The 22,763-nt window shown below is 50.0% G+C and overlaps 2 protein-coding genes across 4 annotated transcripts in view; both read left to right on the plus strand.

The window, feature by feature from the left end:
* The window catches only part of NCKAP1L (NCK associated protein 1 like), a 40,172-nt gene extending 35,242 nt beyond the window's left edge, over window positions 1-4,930 (plus strand). Inside the window, exons 30-31 of the mRNA XM_036457527.2 lie at window positions 883-972; window positions 4,576-4,930. Coding sequence (XP_036313420.1) covers window positions 883-972; window positions 4,576-4,707 — 222 coding nt within the window. The 3' untranslated portion in view covers window positions 4,708-4,930. The remainder of the gene's footprint in view (window positions 1-882; window positions 973-4,575) is intronic.
* A 6,885-nt stretch (window positions 4,931-11,815) lies between these two features.
* The window catches only part of PDE1B (phosphodiesterase 1B), a 29,424-nt gene continuing 18,476 nt past the window's right edge, over window positions 11,816-22,763 (plus strand). The window contains exons 1-2 of one of the 3 annotated variants that reach the window (XM_045588052.1): window positions 11,816-11,949; window positions 12,435-12,560. In XM_045588052.1, the coding sequence (XP_045444008.1) occupies window positions 12,448-12,560 (113 nt within the window). In that variant the 5' untranslated portion in view covers window positions 11,816-11,949; window positions 12,435-12,447. Of the gene's footprint in view, window positions 11,950-12,152; window positions 12,345-12,434; window positions 12,561-22,763 lie in introns of those variants that run through there. The other 2 variants (XM_045588051.1, XM_036456863.2) reach the window with 2 other exon arrangements.

A 22,763-nucleotide genomic window follows, 5' to 3' on the forward strand; every position in this document is an offset into this window, starting at 1 on the left:
TGCAATTAGCACATTCATATTTATATACACTCAGAACCAAGGGACTGGTATTAAGCCCTTTTATAATTTCTAGATTGATCCTCCTTTACCCACGTGGTCCATTACCCACTCTCTTCTTGAGCATTCTTAGCAATAGGGAGCTTACTCATTTGCAAAACATGGTTAAGAACCAGGGCCTCATCTGCCTCTTTTCAAGAGGAAACACAGTAGGTCATATTCTCTCAAGAATCATACCACTGTCTTGAGAAGTACATGTTGGGGACTTGGAAGCTTAGTGAGTGGGCCTCTATTTAAACTGAAACAGCCAGTCAGACAGATGGACTCTAAGCATATTACATATAAAGAGGACTCACACCAGATCTCTATGTTTCCCTTTACCCTTCTTGCTGGCTAAATGCAGGAAATCTGAATCTGGGATACAATTAATCTTGTTTATTCTCCCCTCTTTGACTTGCTTGGGACCTGGAGGTGAATGGAGAGGATGGACGGATATTCAGGAGGAGAATATCAAGCGGACTGTGTCTGAATCAGAGGCCAGGCTCTGTCTCCAGACGGGTGGGAGTCAGCTGTAAACAGTCCAATGACAGTGGTGTCTGGAGGCTGCCTAGGAAAAGAGATGAATTTCCTGGCATACAGCATTACCTGCCTTTGTTCTAAATTCTTCCCTCCCCCTTGCAACCTCTTCCCCAGTCCCCCAGGCAACCTCCTGTTGTCCACACTGGCTGGCTTACAGGCCATGTGGTCTCTGAAATTTAGGGGATTTGCCGATTTTCCACCCTGAGTCTACAGGAACATCCCAGTCCTTTTCTCCTTGATCTTTTAACTTCCTGTAGCCTGAGGCTGTCCTACTCTGACCTCCATAAAAAACTGCTTCCCTTACAGGTGGCCTCCGTCAGCCTCCTGCAGCTGGGCCAGGAGACTGACAAGATTAAAACCAGAAATCGGGAATCCATTTCTCTGCTCATGCGCTTGGTATGTATCTGGTTTGTTGCTCTGGTGAAATCGAGAGGAGAGCTAGAGGGTTTTTTTGATTCCTGGGATTGTCATCACTCAAAAGCATTGACTAAGAATTTAATTCTCCCTGATCCTCTGGGTCTAGTCTTCATATCCGGTTGATGTTCTAGACGTATCCTGTAGTCTCAAAGAAGCGTCTTCAAGGACTTCTCTGCGGGACAGGGCCTTCCTGGCCCTTAGCTGACTGGGTCTCTTTTCCTGCAATGCTCTAGAGCACATGTGTCAAACACAAGGCCTGCGGGCCAAATCCGTCCCGCCAGGCCTTGCAATGTGGCCCGCACCGCGCTGTCATCACTGCACTCTGCTGCGTTTCCATCACAATGACAGTTTATGACTGTTCAGTAAACCATTCGGCCCGCGATGTAGGCTGGATTTTAGATTTTGGCCCCTTCTCTGATTGAGTTCGACACCCCTACTCTAGAGTCTGACCTGGTGGGGCAGCTGGGTCCCTTCGCCATAACTACTTTCCCAGTGCACATTTGGCTTCACTTGACTACTTCCTACCACCTTATTTCTTGTCCTTAAAAGTATTATGAAGCCCTAACCGGTTTGGCTCAGTGGATAAAAGGTCGGCCTGTGGACTGAAAGGTCCCAGGTTCGATTCCGGTCAAGGGCATGTACCTTGGTTGTGGGCACATCCCCTGTGGGGGGTGTGCAGGAGGCAGCTGATCAATGTTTCTCTCTCATCGATGTTTCTAATTCTCTATCCCTCTCCCTTCCTCTCTGTAAAAAATGAATAAAATATATTTTAAAAAAGTATTATGAAGAGGATGCTAAATAGCACAGAACTGAAGAGGGGAGGGGGAGGAGGGCTCTGATGAGGAAAGGCTCTTAGATGAAAAGCTATAAGGTGGGGAGCGAGGTGAGCCAGGCATCAGGCGGCTCCTGCTAGCTCTTTTTCTTTCTTCACAAGCTGTGGGCTTTCCCTTGCTTTGGCAGAAAGTTCTGGGAACTCTGACTCAGTTAATTTTTAAAAAAATCTTTCCCCCATGATGATCCTGTTTCCCTCCTCAACACACTTCCTCATTGTTTTGCTCTAAAAGTCCAGCTCTCCAGGTTAGTACTGCACTTAGCTGTGGTGCAGGGGTCCCTGCCCTGGGTCCTGTGTTGGCCTAAGGGGAGAGGATATGCCCACCTAAAGATTGAAATACAGGCTAGTATAGCTTATTTGGTTTACTTAGTCATATGGCATGTGGCCTTCCATTTGGACTCTTGGCCCAGGACCACAAATGTTAGGAGCTGGTATACCTGGGACTGCCCCTGGTTTCCTTTAAATATATGGGCACTGTGGTGTCCACGTCTCAGTTTCTCCTGCTAGAAAAGGGCCCAGTTTGGGCTGATTAAGGATTATGGTGGGAAAAGAATGGACATGAGGGTATGTGTGTGGCGGTGTGTGGGTGAGGGGTGAGAGGACAGAGGAGGCAAATGAGGGCAAATGCTAGTATTGTGCTAGAGAGGCACAATTTTATGAGACTGATTCTTTGTCCATAAAAGTGGACAATAATTTTTAGGAGAGAGTGGTTAGTATTCATGAAATAATACTAGTATGTGTGAAAGTGCTCAGTATATAATAGACGCTCAAGAAATGCTATTTAGTTTCCTCTCTCTGCTGTTCATTTTAGTTTCTGGATGGTTAAGCATGTCTCTTCATTTTCCTGGGCAGTTTCCAGCTCGGTAGAATTGGAGGTGATTCTGTATTGCCACCCAGCCTGCCTCTTCCTTCTGCTATGCTACCCCCTGTGCCCCCCCCCCAACACACACACACACACACACACACACACACACACACACACACACGGTGTGAGGAGGCGGCTGCCCCTTGTGGCATTGCAGTGAGGCCTGCAGAGTGGCTGGAACAGAGAGCCAGGTCCTAACCAGGCGCTTTCTATTGGAGCGAGTGACAGAAGGACGAGCTGCTACAAAGCAATTTAAATGCAAATGTTTCCACAGAGCAATTGGAAATTACTGAAGGGGAAGGAGCTGTGTTCTGATGTAAGAGGCTACTCATGTGGCCCCAAATCCTAGTCAGGCACTTCTCTCCTGCCCCCCGGGGTCTTTCTGTCTTGGCTGTCAATCTTGGGCAGTCCCCACTCCAGTATTGCCAACGTGTTCCTGGGTTTCACAGGGGAAAGAGATGACTCAGTCACAGAATCATGGAATCGTAGATGTCAGAACGAGGCCAGATCCTGGCAAGTAATCCTTACAATTCATAGGTGAGGAAACCGAGGACAGGGAGAGAAAGATGACATTCAAGGTCTCCCCCGAGATATATGGGCAGATTTGGGACTACAGGTTTCCTGGCCTTCATCCTAGGGCTGTTTCCACTACTATGAATCTCTTCAGTCAGGAGCCCTGTTATCTTCTGTGCTTAATGGAGCAAAGAATAGGAAGTCTTGGGCCAGTGAATCCTTCTTGAAGCTGTCACTCATTTCCCTGTACCCGAAGGTTGTATCCTGGAAAAGAGATCTGATCTCTGTCTGGCTTAAGGTTTCAAAGCCTTGCCTAGCAAAAAACTCTTTCCTTTTTCCAACCTAAGACCAGAGCCACTGCGTTACGGCAGATTTCCTCCCCTCAGCCTACAGTGTCTGCTCTTCTGGGGCTGTTGTGTGTACTGTGTGTGCATGTGCTCGAGAATAGCAGGACCTCACGCATTTTAAAGCCTGAAAAGGACTTCAGAGAGAGAAACACGTTAGAGTACATATGGCAGGTTCTCTTTTCTGAGTGAATTTTCAGGACTTGAAACACCAGCCATATTGGGGAGGCCCCATCTGTGTGAATTGCCAGAGGACATGGGACACTTCTCTCCAGAGCGTTCTTTTAGTCCCAAACCTCTTGATGAGGAGAGTACTGGAGGAAATACACCCTGTTCCTTCCTGAGAGGCGGGGGCCCTCCAGCCCAGGCTAGGTGGCATAGCTCTTTGCTAAGATGCCCTCCTACCCTGTCTTGTCCAGGCATCTCGATTGATCTTTCTGCTTGGCTGTGGGGGCTGCTGGGATTATTACCACAGAACACGAGCTTCTAATTAAACTAATTAATCATGCCTGCTCCTTTATGCAGCATCCTCACTGCTCCACAAGCACTGCACCGAGGGAGGGAGGGCACCGAGGCCCAGCACAAGAGGACTGTTGGGGGTTCCAGGCCCCCCTTTCTTGGCCTGAAACAGCCCTTATTTCTTTCTCTGCCAAGCTTTGTCATTAGCACTTTTACTCATCCTTACCTGCATCGGTGCTGCCCACCTACACATGCTTTAGCCTCCAGAACAGGAGAGAATGGTTTTTTTCTGCCACAAGGGAAGTGTTTCCTACCTTCTGCTTCGGAGCCTTTCATATAAACCTGAGGAGGGGGACAGGGGCCATTATAATGGAGGTGGAGAGGCCACATTACTTTCCTAGAGCTGAACCAAGGTGGGAGGTGGGGGGGGGGCAGGAAGTGTGACTTGGAACCCTGTTCACTGTAGCTGGGAGGGCCTCAGAGGGCCCAGGGGACTGAATGAAGAGGAACGGGTGTCACAGAGGTATGCCCCACCTGAGATTCTCCTCTTTTGGCCCCTTCTCTTCCAGGTGATGGAGGAGTCCTCCTTTTTGACTCTGGACATGCTGGAGTCCTGTTTCCCTTACGTCCTGCTTCGAAATGCCTACCGGGAGGTATCTCGGACCTACCACCTGAACCGAGTGCTGGCCAGTGCCCACTGAAGGGCCCCTTGGACCTGCCTACCCCCATGCCATCCTGGAAGCTGTGGGCATTTCCTCAAGGGGTGGGGTCTGGAGCCAGAGCAGATGAACAGGCGTAGGGACAGACAGCCCAGGGCTGAGAAATCATGGAGAAGTGGGGCGGGCTGGGGGGATGGAGGACGGTTCGTAGGGGCATGGGGCCAAGAGTGTGAATTTTTACAATGAGAAAACCGAGTACAAAATATGTTTCTGTTTCCTGGTGAGTAGAGCTGGAGCTCTGATTGGCAAGGGTTTGTCCGACGACCTTCATCACTATTGTAGGATAATGCAGGCGGACGGAGATGATCAATCATCATATTAAACCATAACGAGCTTATAATCCTCCCACTGGAACTGCTATTGTCTCTTGCACATTCATTAGCACGATTATCTCCTCTCTTCCTTTTCCAAACGTGTTCAGCAAGTATCCAGCCTGTTCCTGCTGCAAAGTCACAACAAAGGAACCCCCCTTTTCCTTTGTGGGGGTCACTTTTAGGAGTCTTCCTCTGCCTCCAGCTCCCCTGCCTACATGAGCAATGAGAGATATTCACTCCCCCAAAACTTTTCACCTGCCCCACACACTTTGTGGGTAACAAGTAAGTTCTCCCATCTGCTTAATTTTCACCCCTCCCGACATCACTAAAACCCACAGCAGAGGGTCAGTCTACATAGTTCTAGGTCACATAACAACAAATTGAATCAGCTAGGACCAGTTTGGCTCAGTGGATAGAGCATCGGCCTGCAGACTGAAGGGGTTTGATTCCGGGCAAGGGCATGTACGTTGGTTGCGGGCACATCCCCAGTGTGGGGTGTGCAAGAGGCAGCTGGTTGATGATTCTCTCTCATTGATGTTTCTAACTCTCTATCCCTCTCTCTTCCTCTCTGTGAAAAATCAATTATATATATATATATATATATATATATATATATATATATATATATATATACACACACACACACACACACACACACACACACACAACATAAGCATATTGCTGAGAGATGTAAAACACACACACACACACACACACACACACACACACACACACACAAACACAAATTGAATCAGAGTCATGTGGTTTCCTTCCTGGACCATTTCGGGTACTTTTTTTTTTTTTTTCTATCTGGAGGGACTGATTTAACCAAATCCCCTTATTGTCTTGGGCACAGCTGTTGCTCCAGGCAGGGATTTCTCTTCCAGATCTTACATTTCACAGACCTCATTAGGTTATAGAGCCCTGAGAGTGGGTATACTTGAGGGAGTACAAGCTGTTTCAACTTAGCCCTTTTTCTGCGCTAATTAGTATTTCAAGTGTCACAAAGCCTGGGGCGTTCAAGATAGCACTAAACTAGATTTAGTTAACCCCATGGCAGGAAACAGTGGCCTCCATTGCGCCACTTCTGTGCACCCACTGCCAGGGAGGCTGAAGCCACGGATCATAGATGTCACAGGCATAGCGAGGTTGGAATGGCAAATAACTAGTTGATTAATCAGGGTCATGCTAGGACTTCCACGATAAAAGGGAAGCAATTATTGATTTTCAGCAAAACCATCTGGCTTTTATTAAAGCTATTTAATAGCTGTTTTTTGACTTCATATGCATGTTTGATTTTTATTTTTTGAGACCCAGGCTTAGTCCATACTTTTAAAACTTGGCACCCATAATCAGTACCCAAGTTTTTCTTAGCAACACTGTCGGCTCTTTAGGATAGAAGCAACAGAGGACCCTGCTTCATGCCGCAGCAAGTTTTCCTTTCTTGCAGCGGAAGGGACACTGTGTTCTAAGGAGTGATTCAGGGTCAGGCTGCTGACACTGAGGGCAAAGTGGATGAGGAAGAGAAGGCTCTAAAGTAGCTGAACAACCTCTCTTAAACACATGTCTCTGCTGGGATCATCATCTTGAGGAGATGGAGACCCCTTTTTCATTTACATGTGGAACTGCTTAAAAGGAGCCTCCCAGAGGACCGAAGACAAGTTGCTGCAGGGGAATAGAGGGTAGACACAATATCTTTATGTTTTAAATTAAAAATTATATTGAGCCCAGCCGGCGTGGGTCAGTGTTGAGCGTCAACCTATGTACCAGGAGGTGGCAGTTCGATATCCTGTCAGGGAGAGGGGTGCCCGTGCAGGAGGCAGCCAATCAATGGTCCTCTCTCGTCATTGATGCTCCTCTCTCTCTCTCTCTCTCTCTCTCTCTCTCTCTCTCCCTTCCTCTCTGAAATCAATAAAGACATTTTTAAAAATTATATCGAAATAGTTAATCCAATGAACTAACGCAGAGACATCCTGCATATCTTTACCAGTTCCCCTCAATGGTAACAGCTTGTAGAAGCGATAGTATACTATCAGAACCAGGATATTGGCAGTGACACCATCCACTGAGCTTATTCAGATCTCCCCAGCTTTACTTAGAGTCATTTCTCTGTGTGTTTGTATTCGGTTCTGTGCAGCTGTCTCACGTGTAGGTTTGTGTATCCACCACTTCCATCAAGATACAGACCAGTTCCAACACCACAGGGATCCCTCATGTTGCTCTTGTATAACAACACCCACTTCCCTCCTGCAGCCTCTTCCCCTCCCCAAACCCTTGGCAACACAAATCTTCCCTCTTTTCGAAAATGTCATAATATTTTTATAAACATATGAATACACATACATTTCTCTACTACATATACTTTTCCCCCCAAAATGTTCTTGCATCCTTTTGATATTTCTGCAAGGTAGCCAGGGGAGGCTTCCTTATTTCAGGCCAGTGAAAGGTTTGGAGACGTTAAATGACTTAATGAAGGTCATGGTTAGCAGTCCACATAGACCTGGGAGCTGAGTCTGATAGTCCTAGACATTTTCTCCCTGTCTTCTGGGAAGACTCAGTTGTCAGCATCCAAAGACCCTAGAACAAGCAAACATAGGAGAAGGTTAGGCCAAGATGGCCTTAACCTCTTGAAACAAAAGACGAATGCCTAGAGATAACGGAATCTATCAGCATTTTAGGCAATTTGCTTTCTAGGCCAGGATGGGCTCTGACCCCTTGCAGCCCAGGACACAATCAACTGTGAACTTCTTTCTGCTCTCAGATCCCCAACTTGTTTTTTTGTTTAGGCCTAAAAGGATCTGAGGCATGCGTATAGAGGAGAAATTCTGACCTTGATTGCTTGTTTCGCAGGCAGAGTAGGCTGTAGCCTCAGCGATTTCATTAGTGCAGTGTTTTCATTACCATCTCCATTAACTTGTTTGCAGCAATGAGATGGAATTATCCTTCCTACCAGGCCCGTGGCGAGAGATGCTTGCAGAGGAGCTCCCATTCCTTTGGGCAATAAAGATACTATGGCGTTCAGTCCAGTGGGCAGGTGAGGGCAGCCTCTAAATGCAGTGGGTCTGTGGCCTGGACCAGGGGGTTTATCTTTTTAAAAAAAAAATGTATTTTATTGATTTTTTACAGAGAGGAAGAGAGAGGGATAGAGAGTTTGAAACATCATCCACCAGCTGCCTCATCCATCAGCTGCCTCCTGCCCACCCCCTACTGGGGATGTGCCCGCAACCAAGGTAATGCCCTTGACCGGAATCGGACTTGGGACCTTTGAGTCCGCAGGCCGACGCTCTATCCACTGAGCCAAACCAGTTTCGGCAAGGGATTTATCTTTAGCACTTTGCCTAGCTGTGGTTTGAGCTGTACCTGGGAGAGGGAGATCCCAGCTCAAGTCAAGACTTCCTTCACCTTAGGCCCTCATGCCTGTATCAGTTCTTCTCCAACAAAGTTTCACTTTGAGAGGAAGCTGGCACGTGGCTGAGATGCACTCAGGAGGTTGGGGGGGAAGAGTGTTCCTCCTGTCCTCCTCCCCACAGCGCCTCCTAAGTACCTGTCATCAAAGGAGATGAAGATGGATCCCCCACCCCGCAGCCCCCACACTTCAAGGAGTTGTCAAGCTCTCTCCCTCCTACCTGCATAGGAAGCTGGAGCAGCAGGCCGCGTTGCAGGTGGAGGAAGTCAGAAGTTAACCTGAGCTGAGTTTGCAGCACTGGAGAGACTGAGGAGCAGGCTTCTCTTTTGTCACGTTGGAAGGAGATGATTGTGAGGCCTCCCCTTGAAATAGCATTCCCGTAGGAGGCAGATCACATCCATCCGTCACTACTGCCAGCATGCCATTTTTGGTCTCCATCACACTCAAAGCTTGTTGGGAAGGATGGTGGGGTTAGGGGAGTGAGGAGGCATGGTCTCCGAGGAGCAGGGGCAGTTTGTAAGCTGAAGAGGAGAGGAAGGGGGTTGGGCAGAGGAGCCTGGGAAAATGGGAGCAGGGGACAGGAGGAGAAGACGGGGAGAGAAGAATAGCAGGTTTTTTTTAAGCCTATGAATGGAACACATATACCTTGTCTAGAGGGAGGGTAAGACAGAAATGGGACTGGATTGTGAGAGCAATGAGGTTGAGGTTGGACACCAAAAGTGGTGAACAGAGAAAGAGGAAGAGGAAGAGAGCACAGAATGGAAAAGCACTAGAAAAAAGATTGGGAGACTTGGCCCAGGCTTTGTTTCTTACTCTTTGTGGGACCACATAATTTTTCTGGGCTTAGTTTTAAAATTGGTTAAGTTGAAGAGGGTTAGACTAGATGGAGTCTAAAGTCTCTTTTACAAGTGACTTTAAAATAAATATATTTTGCCCTGACTGGTTTGGCTCAGTGGATAGAGCGTTGGCCTGCAGACTCAAGGGTCCTAGGTTCAATTCCAGTCAAGGGCATGTACCTTGGTTGCAGGCACATACCCAGTAGGGAGTGTGTAGGAGGCAGCTGATCGATGTTTCTCTCTCTTTGATGTTTCTCATTCTCTATCCCTCTCCCTTCCTCTCTGTAAAGAAATCAATAAAATATATTAAAAAATAAATATATTTTTATTGATTTTAGAGAGGAAGGGAGAGGGAGAGATAGATAGGAACAGCAATGATGAGAGAGTCATTGATCAGCTGTCTCCTGCATGCCTCACACTGGGGATCAAGCCCCCAAACCCCCAACCCAGTCATTTGCCCTGACCAGGAGTCGAACCGTGACCTCCTAGTTCATAAGTCGATGCTCAACCACTGAGCCATGCTGGCAGGGCTAAAAATAACTTTTGGGGGTGTGTGAATTTTTCTTTTCTTAAAATGGGTTAGAAGATGGGGGCCTGGGAGAGCAGAGGTGGGAAATACCACTGTGATGACGTGAAGATACCTGCTTAATTTGGGAATCTCTTTAGTGCTAATCCTAATTTTCTTTTCTTGTTAATCCTCACCTGAGGATATTTCTTCATTGATTTTTAGAGAGAGTGGGAGGGAGGGATGAAGAGAGAGAGAAACATCCATGTGAGAGGGACACATGGATTGATTGCCTTCCACATGCGCCCCAACTAGGGCTAGAAATTGAACCTGCAACCCAGGTAGTGCCCCTTGACCAGGAATCAAACCCGAGACCCTTCAGTGTGCCGGCGGATGCTGTAACCTCTGAAACACACTGGCCAGGGCTCTAGCCCAGCGGTTCCCAGCCTTCCTAATGCCTCGGCCCTTTAATACAGTTCCTCATGTTGTGGTGACCCCAACCATACAGTTATTTTTGTTGCTACTTCATAACTGTGATTTTGCTACTGTTATGAATCGTAATGTAAATATCTGTGTTTTCCGATGGTCTTAGGTTCTACAGCAGTGGTTCTGTTGGGACCCACAGGTTGAGAACCGCTAGCAGAGTCGCCTAAGACCATCAGAAAACACAGATATTTACATTACGATTCATAACAGTAGCAAAATCACAGTTATGAAGTAGCAACAAAAATAACTGTATGGTTGGGGGTCACCACAACATGAGGAACTGTATTAAAGGAACCACTGCTCTAGCCCATTCTTTTTTCATTGATAAGGACTGCAGTTACTCTCAAATGTTGAGAATTGGGTCGTATAGGAGTCTGACTGGGATCTCAGATGCAGCTATGTCTTGGCTGGCACTGTTGCTGGCAAGAGGGGAAGGGTGTGTGTGATGAAGTCAGATGGACAGAGACGGGGGAGTCCCAGTGTTCTTTCAGAGTTTTCTCCATCTCTGACTCCGCCAGCTCCTGCTGTCTCTGTACTTCTGGGAGCTGGTTCTGCGGACACTTCTCAGTCCTGCCAGATCTGAAGGCCTGGCCTAACCTAATTGCCTAAAAGGCAGTTCTTGAATGTTGAGAGTTCTTCACCCTGTCACTGTATTTCACTTGTTTTTTTCTTTTTCTTTTTCCTACTCCATTGCTTGGGAAGGGGGAGCCTCCACCTGACATCTATAATAGAATGGAGTAAATATCTTCTCCTGATATCTACTTCCCCTCCTTCCAATCGCCAGAGTTCTTGGAATTAAAACTCACACCCTGGGATCCTGGACTAGTTAGGGCACACATCTCCACCTCCTGTGTACGCAGGCTTTCCCCAGTGCCAGAGCAGGTGGCCATTCAGGGGGGCAATTCTAAGGAATGCTGCGGTGGTTCCTGCCAGAGTCCAAAGTGGGACTCCGTTTGACGGAAGAGGCTCTGTCCTGTTACAGAGTCTTTTGAGTTAAATTCCAGGCCCTGCATTCTGAAAGTGTTCTGAGCAGCTCGGCTGTCTTGTGCTGGGCCCCCAGCTACTAGATTTCTCTCACCGAAGACAGATGAAGAGGAAATAATCCGGAAAGGCTGCAGGAGGGCCTGAGATGAACCATGGGGAATGATTTCCTGGCCCTTACGGAGTCATGTTTAACCAAAAGAAGAGACGTGGTGCTTCCTGCTCTGGTGGATTCCCTCTGTAAAAGCTTTAAACTTTGGAGAAACTTCCGCGGCCAGGAGGGGAGTCAGACACCAGCAGCAAGGCCCCAGCGAGGAGGACGCGTCAGGAAGACCAAGCAAACGCGGGGGGGAGGGAGGGGGAGAAAGCTAACTGCACACAGGAGTGGGACACCATACAACTCAGAGCAGACTCTGCACTTTTCTCTGCAAAGGCTGGATGGAGCCCCCTGGGAGCAGGTCCGGGGGGGTCTGGGTTATGATGGTGGTGGCTTCCCTCAGCCAGCGTGCCAGGCCACACCCCCTCCCCAGGCTGCGAGAGGCGGGCTCCATCCCTGCCCCCCTCCCACACGGGACACCAGGCACATGCGAATGCATGAAACCCACACGCACGCACACAGAAACTCCCAACGTCCAGCCAGAGAACCCACGCAACACCCACAGCGAAGTCCCGCCGCCGCCGCCTGCGATGCGCTGGGTAAACACGCACTCGCACCCCCCCTCCCCGGCGGGCACGCACAGGCTCTCCTCCCGGGCGCGGGGTGCGCGCTCCCGCCCCCGGGCGCTTTTGTCTCCGCGAGCCCCCGGCTTCCAATCGTTCCCCGGGGAGGAGCGGCTGCGGGAGCGAGAGCCGCGCGGGCAGGCCGGCGAGGAGAAGGGAGCGGAGCGGAGGGCGGGGGACCGGCCGGGGGAGGAGGGGAGGCCGAGGAGGCGGCCCCGGCTGCGCGCGGCGGCGGCGGCGGCGCGGAGAGCTCGGACCGGGAGCCCAGAGGGCGGCTGGGCGGCGGGCGAGGAGCAGCCGCAGGAGCTGCAGCGCTGCCAGCTCGGGCCGAGCCCAGAGACACCGGCCTGGCTGGCCCACGCCAGCCGCAGGTGGGAAGGGGCTGGGTTGGGGGTGAGGGTCTTCCGGGCAGGGGGGCTGAGGCTGAGCCGCGGTGCGGTCTCCCTCCTCTGTTCCCACAGAAAGAGGCTGAGCATGGAGCTGTCCCCGCGCAGCCCTCCCGAGGTGCTGGAGGAGTCGGATTGCCCGTCGCCCCTGGAGCTGAAGTCAGCCCCCAGCAAGAAGATGTGGATCAAGCTTCGGTCGCTGTGAGTCCCCGGCCCGGGGTGGGGGGAAGGGATCTCAGGTCGCCTGGAAAAGGGGTGGTGGTGGTGGGGGAGGTTTGTCGGAGTCGGGCTGGTGGATTTTTCCCTCCCGGCACACATGTTGGCAGGTGCAAGGAAATAAGCTGCTCTGACATGAGTGGCCAGGACACATGTGCAAGGCATGTGCCGGCAGGGAAGAGCAGGCTTAGGAGTTGCAAAGCTAGCGCTGTGGACCCCCGGGGACACGCAGCGCGGAGCGGCGGCACAGGACGTGCGGTGCAGTGTGACAGGGCTGCAGACCGGCAGCGCTCAGGAGGCGCCGGGCTGACTCACACGGATCCCTGTGCAGGGCTGTGCAGATGTGAGACACATCACATGCATGTGCATGAGTGTCTGAGGGTCACCAAGATGTCTGTGGAATGACTGCACACAGCTGCGGAGGCCGTGCATGGGGATGCCAGTGCCAACCTGTGGGTCATTTGTACCTCGGCCGGGATTGGTGGCTTCTGCCTCCTGCAGTCCTACATGGGGTGGGGGTTGGGGACCCCCATACCTGAGCTGCTCCTTCCTCTTGAGGCCTGGAGCCCCCCACTCTGCACTTCTCCTGGGACCTAGGATTGGGGGGAGGAGGAGGAGGAGGGTAGGGTCCCTCCCCGGAGCAGGAAGAATGATTGACAGGGGCAAGGAAGCTGTCAAAGCCTTGTTGTTGCTGTTGGGTCGCCCTAGGATCTCCAAGCTCATTTAGGCATCTTTGCTCATTGCTGCAGGGTGAGGGCAGATGGGGAGGAATAGGTGAGCAATAAATGAGGAAAGTCCCAAGGGAGGAGAGGAACTTTTCTTCCTGCTCCTCAGAGAAAGAGAGGATCTGGTCAAATACAAACCACTCACCCACCTCCCAGTGAGCCGTGAGTGGGGAACCCCTGCAGTCTGTTGATTCGGGAAGGTGCTCCTCTCCCTAATATGACCCCCCTGTGGGCCCAGGAGAGAGGCTGCAGATGTTTAACGAGAAAATACAGGTAACACGGCCCCTAAACCCGGTTTCTCCCCAGGATCCTCAGCAGTGAGCACTGAAGCTTCCATTTCTGGGCTCTGGCAGAGAGGGAGAGATGAGGCAGGAGATGGCTAGATGCTTACGATGGTGTTGTTTTTAAAAAATGTTTCAATGCGGCACTAAGAGGATGCCTTTTCACTGGGTGGTGGGTCCGATTTATGTACTAGCTGCTCAGAGAGGCCCGAGGGAGGACGGAGGCACGGTGGTAACAAGGCTTGGAGTCCAAATGTGCTTCGCAGCTCGCCCCTTCGCTGCCTCCAGCCAATGCAATTTGCGGGCTCTCTGGAGCGCAGCCTTGGAATGAGTTCTGGGATGAAGAATGGGAAACCGGATTGAATTGATTTTTTGTTGGGAGGAGCGCTGGTTGATTCTTGTTAGAAAACTGTGCTAGCAACTCTTAATCGTAACTAAGATTGGAAGAGGGTCAGGTGAGGAAGTGGTTGAAAGACAAAAAAGAGGCCTCAGGGCCCATAAATGGGAGAATTCTAGGTATCCGGGGATGACTCCCCCATAGCTCTAGTGGTCATCGTACACTTCCCCAGCCTCCATTCCGGGTAACAGGTCCTGCAGAAGAGCAGGTTTTACCATCTCTTTTTAACCAAAAGTCTTTCCTGGAGGCAAATTGCTATTTCTTTTGAGGTGAGAAGCTCTCATTGGCGATAGAAGAGGAACCCGGGAGCAGGCATTGAAACCTGGGGAGAGAAGGGAGTAGAGGCGCTGCTGCCCCTATGAAGTGTGTTAGTTGACGTGTCCCTACAGGAGACGGATGGTGGACAAGGATCACTAATTATATTGATTCGATTATCCTGGTCTTCATTCACTTTAGCAATCTGGACATCAAGAGCGCTTGCTATGTGTAATAACATACCTAGAAAAGTACCATCTCCTCATTATCAACCACCAAGACAGATTCCCATTCTCACATCCTCAAAGCAGAGAAAGATCTTGGTATCAAGGGAGATCCCAAGGTGATGGGTGACTGGGTTTGGCCCTGTTTGAATATTGGGGAGGTGTTGCCAGTCAGAGGAAGGGAAATAAAAGGACTTAGGACTAGGGTAAAAGAGAGAAATTTTCTAACTCTCAGGGCTGAGAGCTGATCAAAAAAGGCATTCTTTCTTTTAGGTGGAAATAGAACATATCTTCCCCCAACCCCAATCACCACTTGCTCCCAAACGGGCTTGAGTGGGAAGGGGTTGTTTAGTCTGGAAATGTTTAGTGGGGTGGGGGATGAACATAATTATCTCAGGACTGGATACTGAATAGAAATGAAAGCAGATGGAGTATATCTATATATCTATATCTATATCTATATCTATATCTATATCTATATCTATATATCTATATCATCTATATCGGCTTTGATTCTCCTACTCAACATATCCTATATCCCCTCCCCTCTATGCCCTTCTAATTTCTAATCTAGAACATCTAGAGCACATGTGTCAAACACAAGGCCCGCGGGCCAAATCCGTCCCGCCAGGCCTTGCAATATGGCCCGCACCGCGCTGTCATCACTGCACTCCGCTGCGTTTCCATCACAATGACAGTTTATGACTGTTCAGTAAACCATTCGGCCCATGATTTAGGCTGGATTTTAGATTTTGGCTCCTTCTCTGATTGAGTTCGACACCCCTAATCTAGAGTGACTCTCTTCAGGGAGGCCAGGCCTGATGTTTTTGCCTCTGGTTAAAAAGCGATATAATATAATTGTGCAGGGAAATTTCTTTCTGGGAAGGGCATCCAGGAATTTTGTTCCCACACTAACATTCTGCCAAAGATAAATCCAGAATCTGGAGCATATGAGCTGGAGAGTCCCTGACTGTGGGGTTTCACCTCTACCTAGCAGGAAAATATTCCTAACTAAGCAGACTCAAGCTGAGAAACAGGAGAGAGCCTGGGGCAGGCAGTCTGGAGGTGATGGGTTCACCGGCATGGTTTTTAGCATCTCTCACCCTAAGATGAAGGCACTGACTTCTCTGAGACCAGAGGGCTTTCAGGAGTGAGGGGGAAGGTCAGTAGGAGTAGAAGGGGGTTTTCTATGTCTTTTTGGGAATCAAGAAAAACTATGAGTAGAGATTAGTTTGCTACAGTTAGCTCATTCATTTCTTCATTCAACAACTATTAATTTTCTCCTGTGTGCCATGTGATGTGCTGGATGCTGGGGATACAGTGCTGGGTAAAATGAACACAATCCCTGTTCCTATGGAGCTTGTAATTTGGGTCAACTTCAGCATTTTGATACACCTGTTCCTCATTTTGATACACCCACCCAAGCGGTAAAATCCTACCACTCTGGTTTCTGCTTAATCTTTCCCTTTGGGGGTTACAGGAGAGGACAAATATCACTCTCTTCTCTCTGCTTCAGTTCATCCGGGTATTTTACAGACATAACCTACCTCTTCCTTTGGGTTAGTACAGACACAACCCTTCTCTCTTCTTTCTCCACACGGCACACACTCAGGACTCTCAAGGTCTAGGCTCAATGTCATAGGCTGTTGTTCAAGGTCATTAAGGTGAGCCGGAGCAAGGACCTCGCGGGGGATTGTTTTTGCCCATCTTGTTTCGTCAGAGTCTAGTGTGGTACCTGAAGTATAATAGGCACTCAATAAATAAAAGAAGGAACAAATGAACGAGTGATTATATTTGAATATGTCACAGAGCCCAGGGCTGACTCTGATTCTGTGGTGCGTGTGTTCCTGCGTGCAGGAGGGAGAGGGGGGAGTAGGAAATGGGGGTGGAAGGAAGGAAGCTGTTGTTGTTTGAGGAAGCGATGTTTAAAAGGTGTGGGGTCTGAGTGCCTCCGGACAGAGCCTGGGACTGAAGGAGTTACAGAGAGGCTACATAAACGACATTATTTGGATGTGGGAACGAGATGTATCCGAATGATTGTGAACGCTCGACATGTTTACGTATGATTCTGGGTAAAGGTTGATATACGTGCTGGGGAGTTTGCGGAGTCGGAATTCTGTGACGATGTCTCTTTGTTTTTATGTTTATGAATGGCATGTGTGATAATAAATATGCTGGGAAGGTCTGCTGATTTGGGGTATGCTGAATGCCTGAAATTGTTCTATGTATGAATGAGATGTCTGAGTGTATGTGAGTACGTGTGTAGGTAATGGGGTAATATGTATGTGTGGTTCTGTGTATGTGTTTGTGACACTCACATTTTTTGACAGTCCTGGGGCGATCAAATGGGTAGGAGGAGGAAGCTGAGGGACTGTACTGGGCGTCTCACTGATTTATCCCACCTTTTGTCCTCCTTTTGTGTATGCCCCATGAGTGATCTTCTGTGGCTCTTACCAATTTTGAAAACTGTGCTGCTGCCCTCCTTTTCCTGCATATGGCTGTGGAGCTGTTGTGAAGATTGCAGGGTAAACTATAGCTCCCTGGATTGCTGGAGAAGGAGCATCATTTCTCCCAGGCCTTAGTGAGAAGATTTTTAGTGCTTTCCTCCTCAGATCAGCCCTTCCTCCTTTATTTCCAACCATAGCAAAGGGACTTTCTCTTTCTTGGATTTATATCCCCCGCCCCCAACCCCCCATCTCTCTATTTCCCCCATCAGCTTTGTCTGAATGAGGCATCCCGGAGGATAGAGGGTGGAACATTTCTGCAGTAAGCTGAGGGGAGGTGCACAGATGGGAAAAATCAGTTCAGACCCAAGGAAGAACTCCACAAACTCCTGGTCCGAATGGGTGGCTGGAGGGAGTCAGGGAGGCAGGGTTGTAGAAGATCATTGGGAATATTGGGAGATGAGAGTTGGAGTTCATATTTCCACTCCGCATGATCTTGAAGTCACGGGGTCTCTCTGAATCTCAGTTCTTCATTTGTTGTCATCCATATGAAATGTCATCCATATGAATGATACAGACTGTAGTTATTTCAGCATGGGAGTAAGAATAAATGGGCGATCATTGGCTTGGATGGGGAGAACATAAAGATTCAAGAGGCAGAAACATGAATTACTTAGTAGGTTTGAGTCCCCGTGTCTGGGACGTGATTTGGAAGAGTCTTGTTGATGAATGGTAGTCTGGAGCTGGCGAGGCAGGTGTCTGAGCTTAGAGAATAGAAGGCTGGGTGGGGTTGAGGAAGGGCTGACCTACATAGAGTGTGGGCCACTGAGGTCCAAACAAAGAGATGATACACCTTATCATCTCCTTTCCCCGTGGAGAAGCTACAAGGGAATAGAGCAGTGACCGTTCTAAGCCATGGTGTGTGGGGGGAGCCCAGGGGCTGCCACTGGTGAGTTCTGTGAGCATTGGAGGAATTCCTCTCTGGCGTTTATCCTCCGTCCCTGTGCCTGGGTGTGATGTGACCAGGTATGCCACATGCTATTTTACAGACTCTCTCCAGTCCCTTAGGAACCAGATATCACTCTGCCTGCTCAGGAGCCCCAGGGGGCCAGTTGGGAAGACAGAAAGATCCCACATTTGAGGTGGCATGTATCTCTTTTGCCCGGAGGGGGGTGAAGTACCTGGGGATGCTATTGGACCGAAAGGCCCGGTGGGTCTCCATAGGAGAGAGGCCTGGATGTCTCTGGATCCTTTCCACCTGCCCGCCGCCCAGGGGGTTCCGAAAGTCAGTGAGGCGAGTGTTTGTTTCCCATCCTCCTCTGTTTTTTGGCCATCACCACCGGACTTTGAAGGAAGAGCCTGAAGCCTTTCCTCTCTTAGGGATCATTGAGGATTTGTTTCCCACTTCTCTGCTCCCTCTGTTTTCCTCTTCTTTGGTTCTTCCTGAATCCGATCTTCTGTCCCTTCCCTGCTTTGTTCACATCTTTCTTGGTTTCTATTTCTCTGCAAGGTCCGTTTCGCTCCCTCTGGTCCCACTTCCTCTCTTCCTGTTCCCTTTGAATTACCCTCTTGCTCTCACCGTCAGTGCTCCTGCTCCTCTCTCACCTTGGCTATGAGTCAGAAACCCCGGGGTTTCCCCCATCCAGGTGCGGCGATGGGGCAGGCACCCTTGGGGGCCACCTTAGGAGTCCAGCTTCAACCCCTGTACCCGGCAAGGCCTTTCCTTTGCCTTCTCAGTGACCTCATCCTCCCAGCGCCTCCAGGAAGGAAGCCAAGTAATTGCCTTTGGATCCCAGGGGGCTGATTTTTCTCAGGTGCGGAATGCCTAACTCTTCAGGACAGCGGCAGAGAAGGAGGGACAAAACCAGGGCAGCAGGTGGGGTGCAGGTGAGCCAACTGGGAGACCGGAAGTTGTTAGATCATGAGATTGTCCCCCGAGGGAGGAAGACTTAATGGTCTGAGAGAAGTGGGAGAGAATCCTGGGAATGCTGAGTGGGGCAAAGATGGGAACTGAGGGGAAAGAAAGGCGACTGAGAAGGGATGCTACCCATTCAATGCTGGGAGATCCCTAATGCCAGCGTCCTTGCCCCTCTGGTACCCCCACCCGCAGACCTGCCCCTGCTCCCCTCCCCTCAGTGCTCCCGCGTCTTTGGAGCTTACCCCTCCCTGGGAAGAAAAGAGGAGGTTTGCCTTTACTTCAGCATCCCAGACCTGGCAAAAGTCCACTGGGGAACGGGGGGGAGGGGGTTTGGAGGAGAAACAGGCTTGGTGGGAAAAGGGCCAGGGCATCACAGGGGAGGCCTGGCGGCACGGGCAGGGGGAAGAGCTAGAAAGGGGGGCTTCAGGTGGTGCTGGGGATACAGCCAGGCTCCCAGGTCAGTTGATTCCACAGCTGCAGTGAGTAGTCAGATTTGCAAATGATGAAGGCTGCAGTGGAATGCATAGGCTGCCAGCGGCGGATGGCACGGTTCAGGTTGGGAAGGGAACTTGGCTTCCTGGGGGCTTAGTGACTCCCTGGCCGGCAGGACCTGGGGGCTGGAGAAGCTTCTCCCATCACCCCTATTGTTCGGCTTCCGTGCTCCCCTGTCCGTTCGCTCTTTTGGATCTAACCTGGCACTGTCTCCCCAGTTCTCGCCTCTATGCCCACCTTGTTTGGAAACTTCTTGGAGCCCCGACAGAGTGAGCTCAGGGAGCTCACGTGCCAACGGCATTGCCAAGTTTCCTGAGCCCAGACTGGCTCTCTCGCGAGCAGCAGCTTTAGAAGTTCCAATCTGAAAGAAATGAAACAAATCAAATGTACCAGACTCACCCCCAAAGGCTTCTCTGTCCTGCCCGTTCTCTTCCTTTCTGTTTCTCTTTGAAATGTCAAGAAAATGTGCTGGGTTTTTTTATTTTTTATTTTATTTTATTTTAGCAAGATAGATTAATGATAGGTATTCAGGAGACCTTCCTGGGAAGTTCATGGAGGTTAGAATGTGACCTTTCTATGAAAAAGAAGAAAGCCACTCTTCTCCTTTAAGAACCAGGTTAGGGAAGCGTTGATGAACTTGAACTCAGGATGAATTGAGACCCAGCATCCTACTTCCCTCGTGTCTCCAGGGCAGCACTGCATCGAGAACCATTCAGTATCACAGGAGGAAGCTGAGGCCCACAGACGGTTGGTAAGGTGAGGGCAGGGCTGGGACCAGACACAGATCCCACCGATCCTCAGTTTAGTGCTGTTCCTGCCACATCTGCAGTCAGTCCCTTGCCAAGTTTCCAACTCACTCTCCCACCTCAGGCTGCTCTTAACATCTGTTAGGCCCCTGGAAGCTGGACATCTGCCGGCAACATCTGTTGGGATGTGGTTTGGAGGGTCGTGGGGTGCTCCGTGGGGAGGTGGATAATGAGCAGAATTAAATAGCGCAGGGCGGGAGCAGAGGGGCTGACGACGAAAGCAAAGAAAGGGTTCTTCTGGACCGCGCCTCGGGAGCCCCCTCTCTGACTCGTCTTCCTTTTGTCCCCTCTCCCAGGTCCCCCTCTCTCAAGGGCTAACGCCTGAGGGAGAAGGGACTCATTTGTGTGCTGGGCTGGGAGCCAGGATATTGGGTCTTGTTTGGTCTGGACCAAGGCTCAAGCCACTTGGGTTACCCGCTTCCTCATCTGACCTGAGCTGTGCCGGGCGGTTGCTGGGAAGACCTGTGAGGAAGGGCTTGGCCAGGAGGCAGAGGGGGCCTCGCCTTCAGACACAGACAGGGGTGAGCTGGCCCCTTTCCCTCTTCTTTGGTGTTTCTCAGACCCTCTTTCAGCACCTTTCAGACCTCCGATCCTTCCCTCCCTGCACCTTAGTACCTCCTGCTCCTCTCCTTCCTTTCCCTCCACTCACCTGGTTCTGCCCTTCCCCACTAACCCCCAGGCTTCCCATTCTCCCCCCACCCTCCCTCCACCCAGCTCCTCTGGCCAGTGCCTAGAGACCGCTGCCATGTCAACCTGCCACCTGCCACCTCCAGGGATGGTACCCCAGCTCTGCCACTAGGGGGGCTATTTTTATCTCTAGAGCCACCCCCGCCACTGTGCCCAGCCAGCTGCAGGAACCAGGCTGCTCCTATAGCAATGGGAAGCCCGGGGTGAGGAGCACCAGTGCTTGGATAAGGTAGAGATCCTCTGTTTTTGGCTTCTGGAGCGCCACGCTCCATACATTTCTCCAGCTTCTGCTTCCACTGCCCCCTGCCCCCTTTGTCAGGAGCAAGGAGCCAGGGAGCAGTCCCACACATCTGGAGTGGCGGGAGCAGGCTTTTCCACATCAGGGGTCCTGGGTACAGGAGTGGCCTAGGGGACTTCGTTCATGGAGGACTCTTCCTAAACATTTGCCGAACTAATGAAATAAAGGATTGGATTAAATAATCTTTTGCTTTCATGCATCAGTTTATAGTCCCCAAGGTGCTCTTCTGTGGGCTCATTCGATCCTTGTGAGAATTCTGTGAAGCAGGTATTATTTACCCATTATACAGACAAGGAAGCTGCCGCACAGAGTATTGTGCCCAAGGTCACACACAGCGATGAAGTCCAGGCAAAAGGCTCCTGATTTTAATTCGTGTCCTCTTCCTATTGGATTTAGTTCATTTCCTTCCTTCTTTCAGTTTCTGAGATTTTGGAGCCTTGGAGAGAGTTAATCTCTTCCCCAATAACCCTCCTCCTACTTCCTTTCCTCTCCTTCTCCCCACCCCTCCCTTAGACCCCTCTTCTCTGACCGGAGGCAGTATTTCCCATCCTTTGTTCATCCCGCCCCAAGTCCATCCTTCATTGTGGGTGGGGAAAGCTGGGGGTGGGCCAGGAAGAAGGCATTATCCTTAGGCTCCTTGTTGTTTTATTTTATTTTTTAAAAATATATTTTATTGATTTTTTTTTTTTAGCAGAGAGGAAGGGAGAGGGATAGAGAGTTAGAAACATCAATGAGAGAGAAACATTGATCAACTGCCTCCTGCACCCTTGCCCCTCCACTAGGGATATGCCTACAACCAAGGCACCTGCCTTTGACCGGAATCGAACGTGGGACCCTTCCGCCTGCAGGCTGACACTATCCACTGAGCCAAACAGGTTTTAGCCCCTTGTTATTTTAAAACTAAATTTAAGGGCTAAAGGAAAGTCCATGCTGGACTGTTTGTTGGAGTCATTATAGACATGTCCTACCTACCCCAGGGGACAGTTTTCTTAGCTCGGGCAGAGGTAGAATGTGGTGTGTGTGCGTGTATATATGTGGGTGAGTGGATATGTGTGTTTTTTTTCCACCAGGAAGGGATGGTGGTTTACTGATATATTTTCTTATTAGGAACAGTTATAATAATAATAATAATAAAACAACAATCTGGGTTAGGTGATACAGCACATCTGTCTGTGGGGGTGAGTGGTAAACAGTCATTTGTCCAACCGGCTTTGGTTCTCCTGGATAAGGGAACAGAGTGGTGGATATCATCTCCAAAGCTTTTCTAGTCTAAGGAATCTCTACTTCCAGTAGCAGGGCTGAGGTTAGTGCCTATTTGGTTAGGGCAGGCCTGGAGTGAGGGGAAGGCAGGGAGCTGCGTGTTTGTGCAGGCTGTGTGCAACTGCCCCCACACCCACCTCCACCCTATCCCTCAGAGCAAGAATGGCCACAGAATAGACCAGATGACTGTCCCTCATCTCCTGGGTGGCAGTGACTCTGGGTCTTTTCTTTTCTTCTCTTTTCTTTTCTTTTCTTTTCTTTTTTTAGAGAGGAAGGGAGAGGGATAGAGAGCTAGAGACATTGATGAGAGTGAAACATGAGAGTGAAACATGGACTCCTGCAACACCCCCACTGGGGATGTGCCCGCAACCAAGGTACATGCCCTTGACCAGAATTGAACC

This window comes from Pipistrellus kuhlii, unplaced genomic scaffold (genome assembly GCF_014108245.1).
Source record: "Pipistrellus kuhlii isolate mPipKuh1 unplaced genomic scaffold, mPipKuh1.p scaffold_m20_p_3, whole genome shotgun sequence".
Classification (NCBI taxonomy): Eukaryota; Metazoa; Chordata; class Mammalia; order Chiroptera; family Vespertilionidae; genus Pipistrellus; species Pipistrellus kuhlii.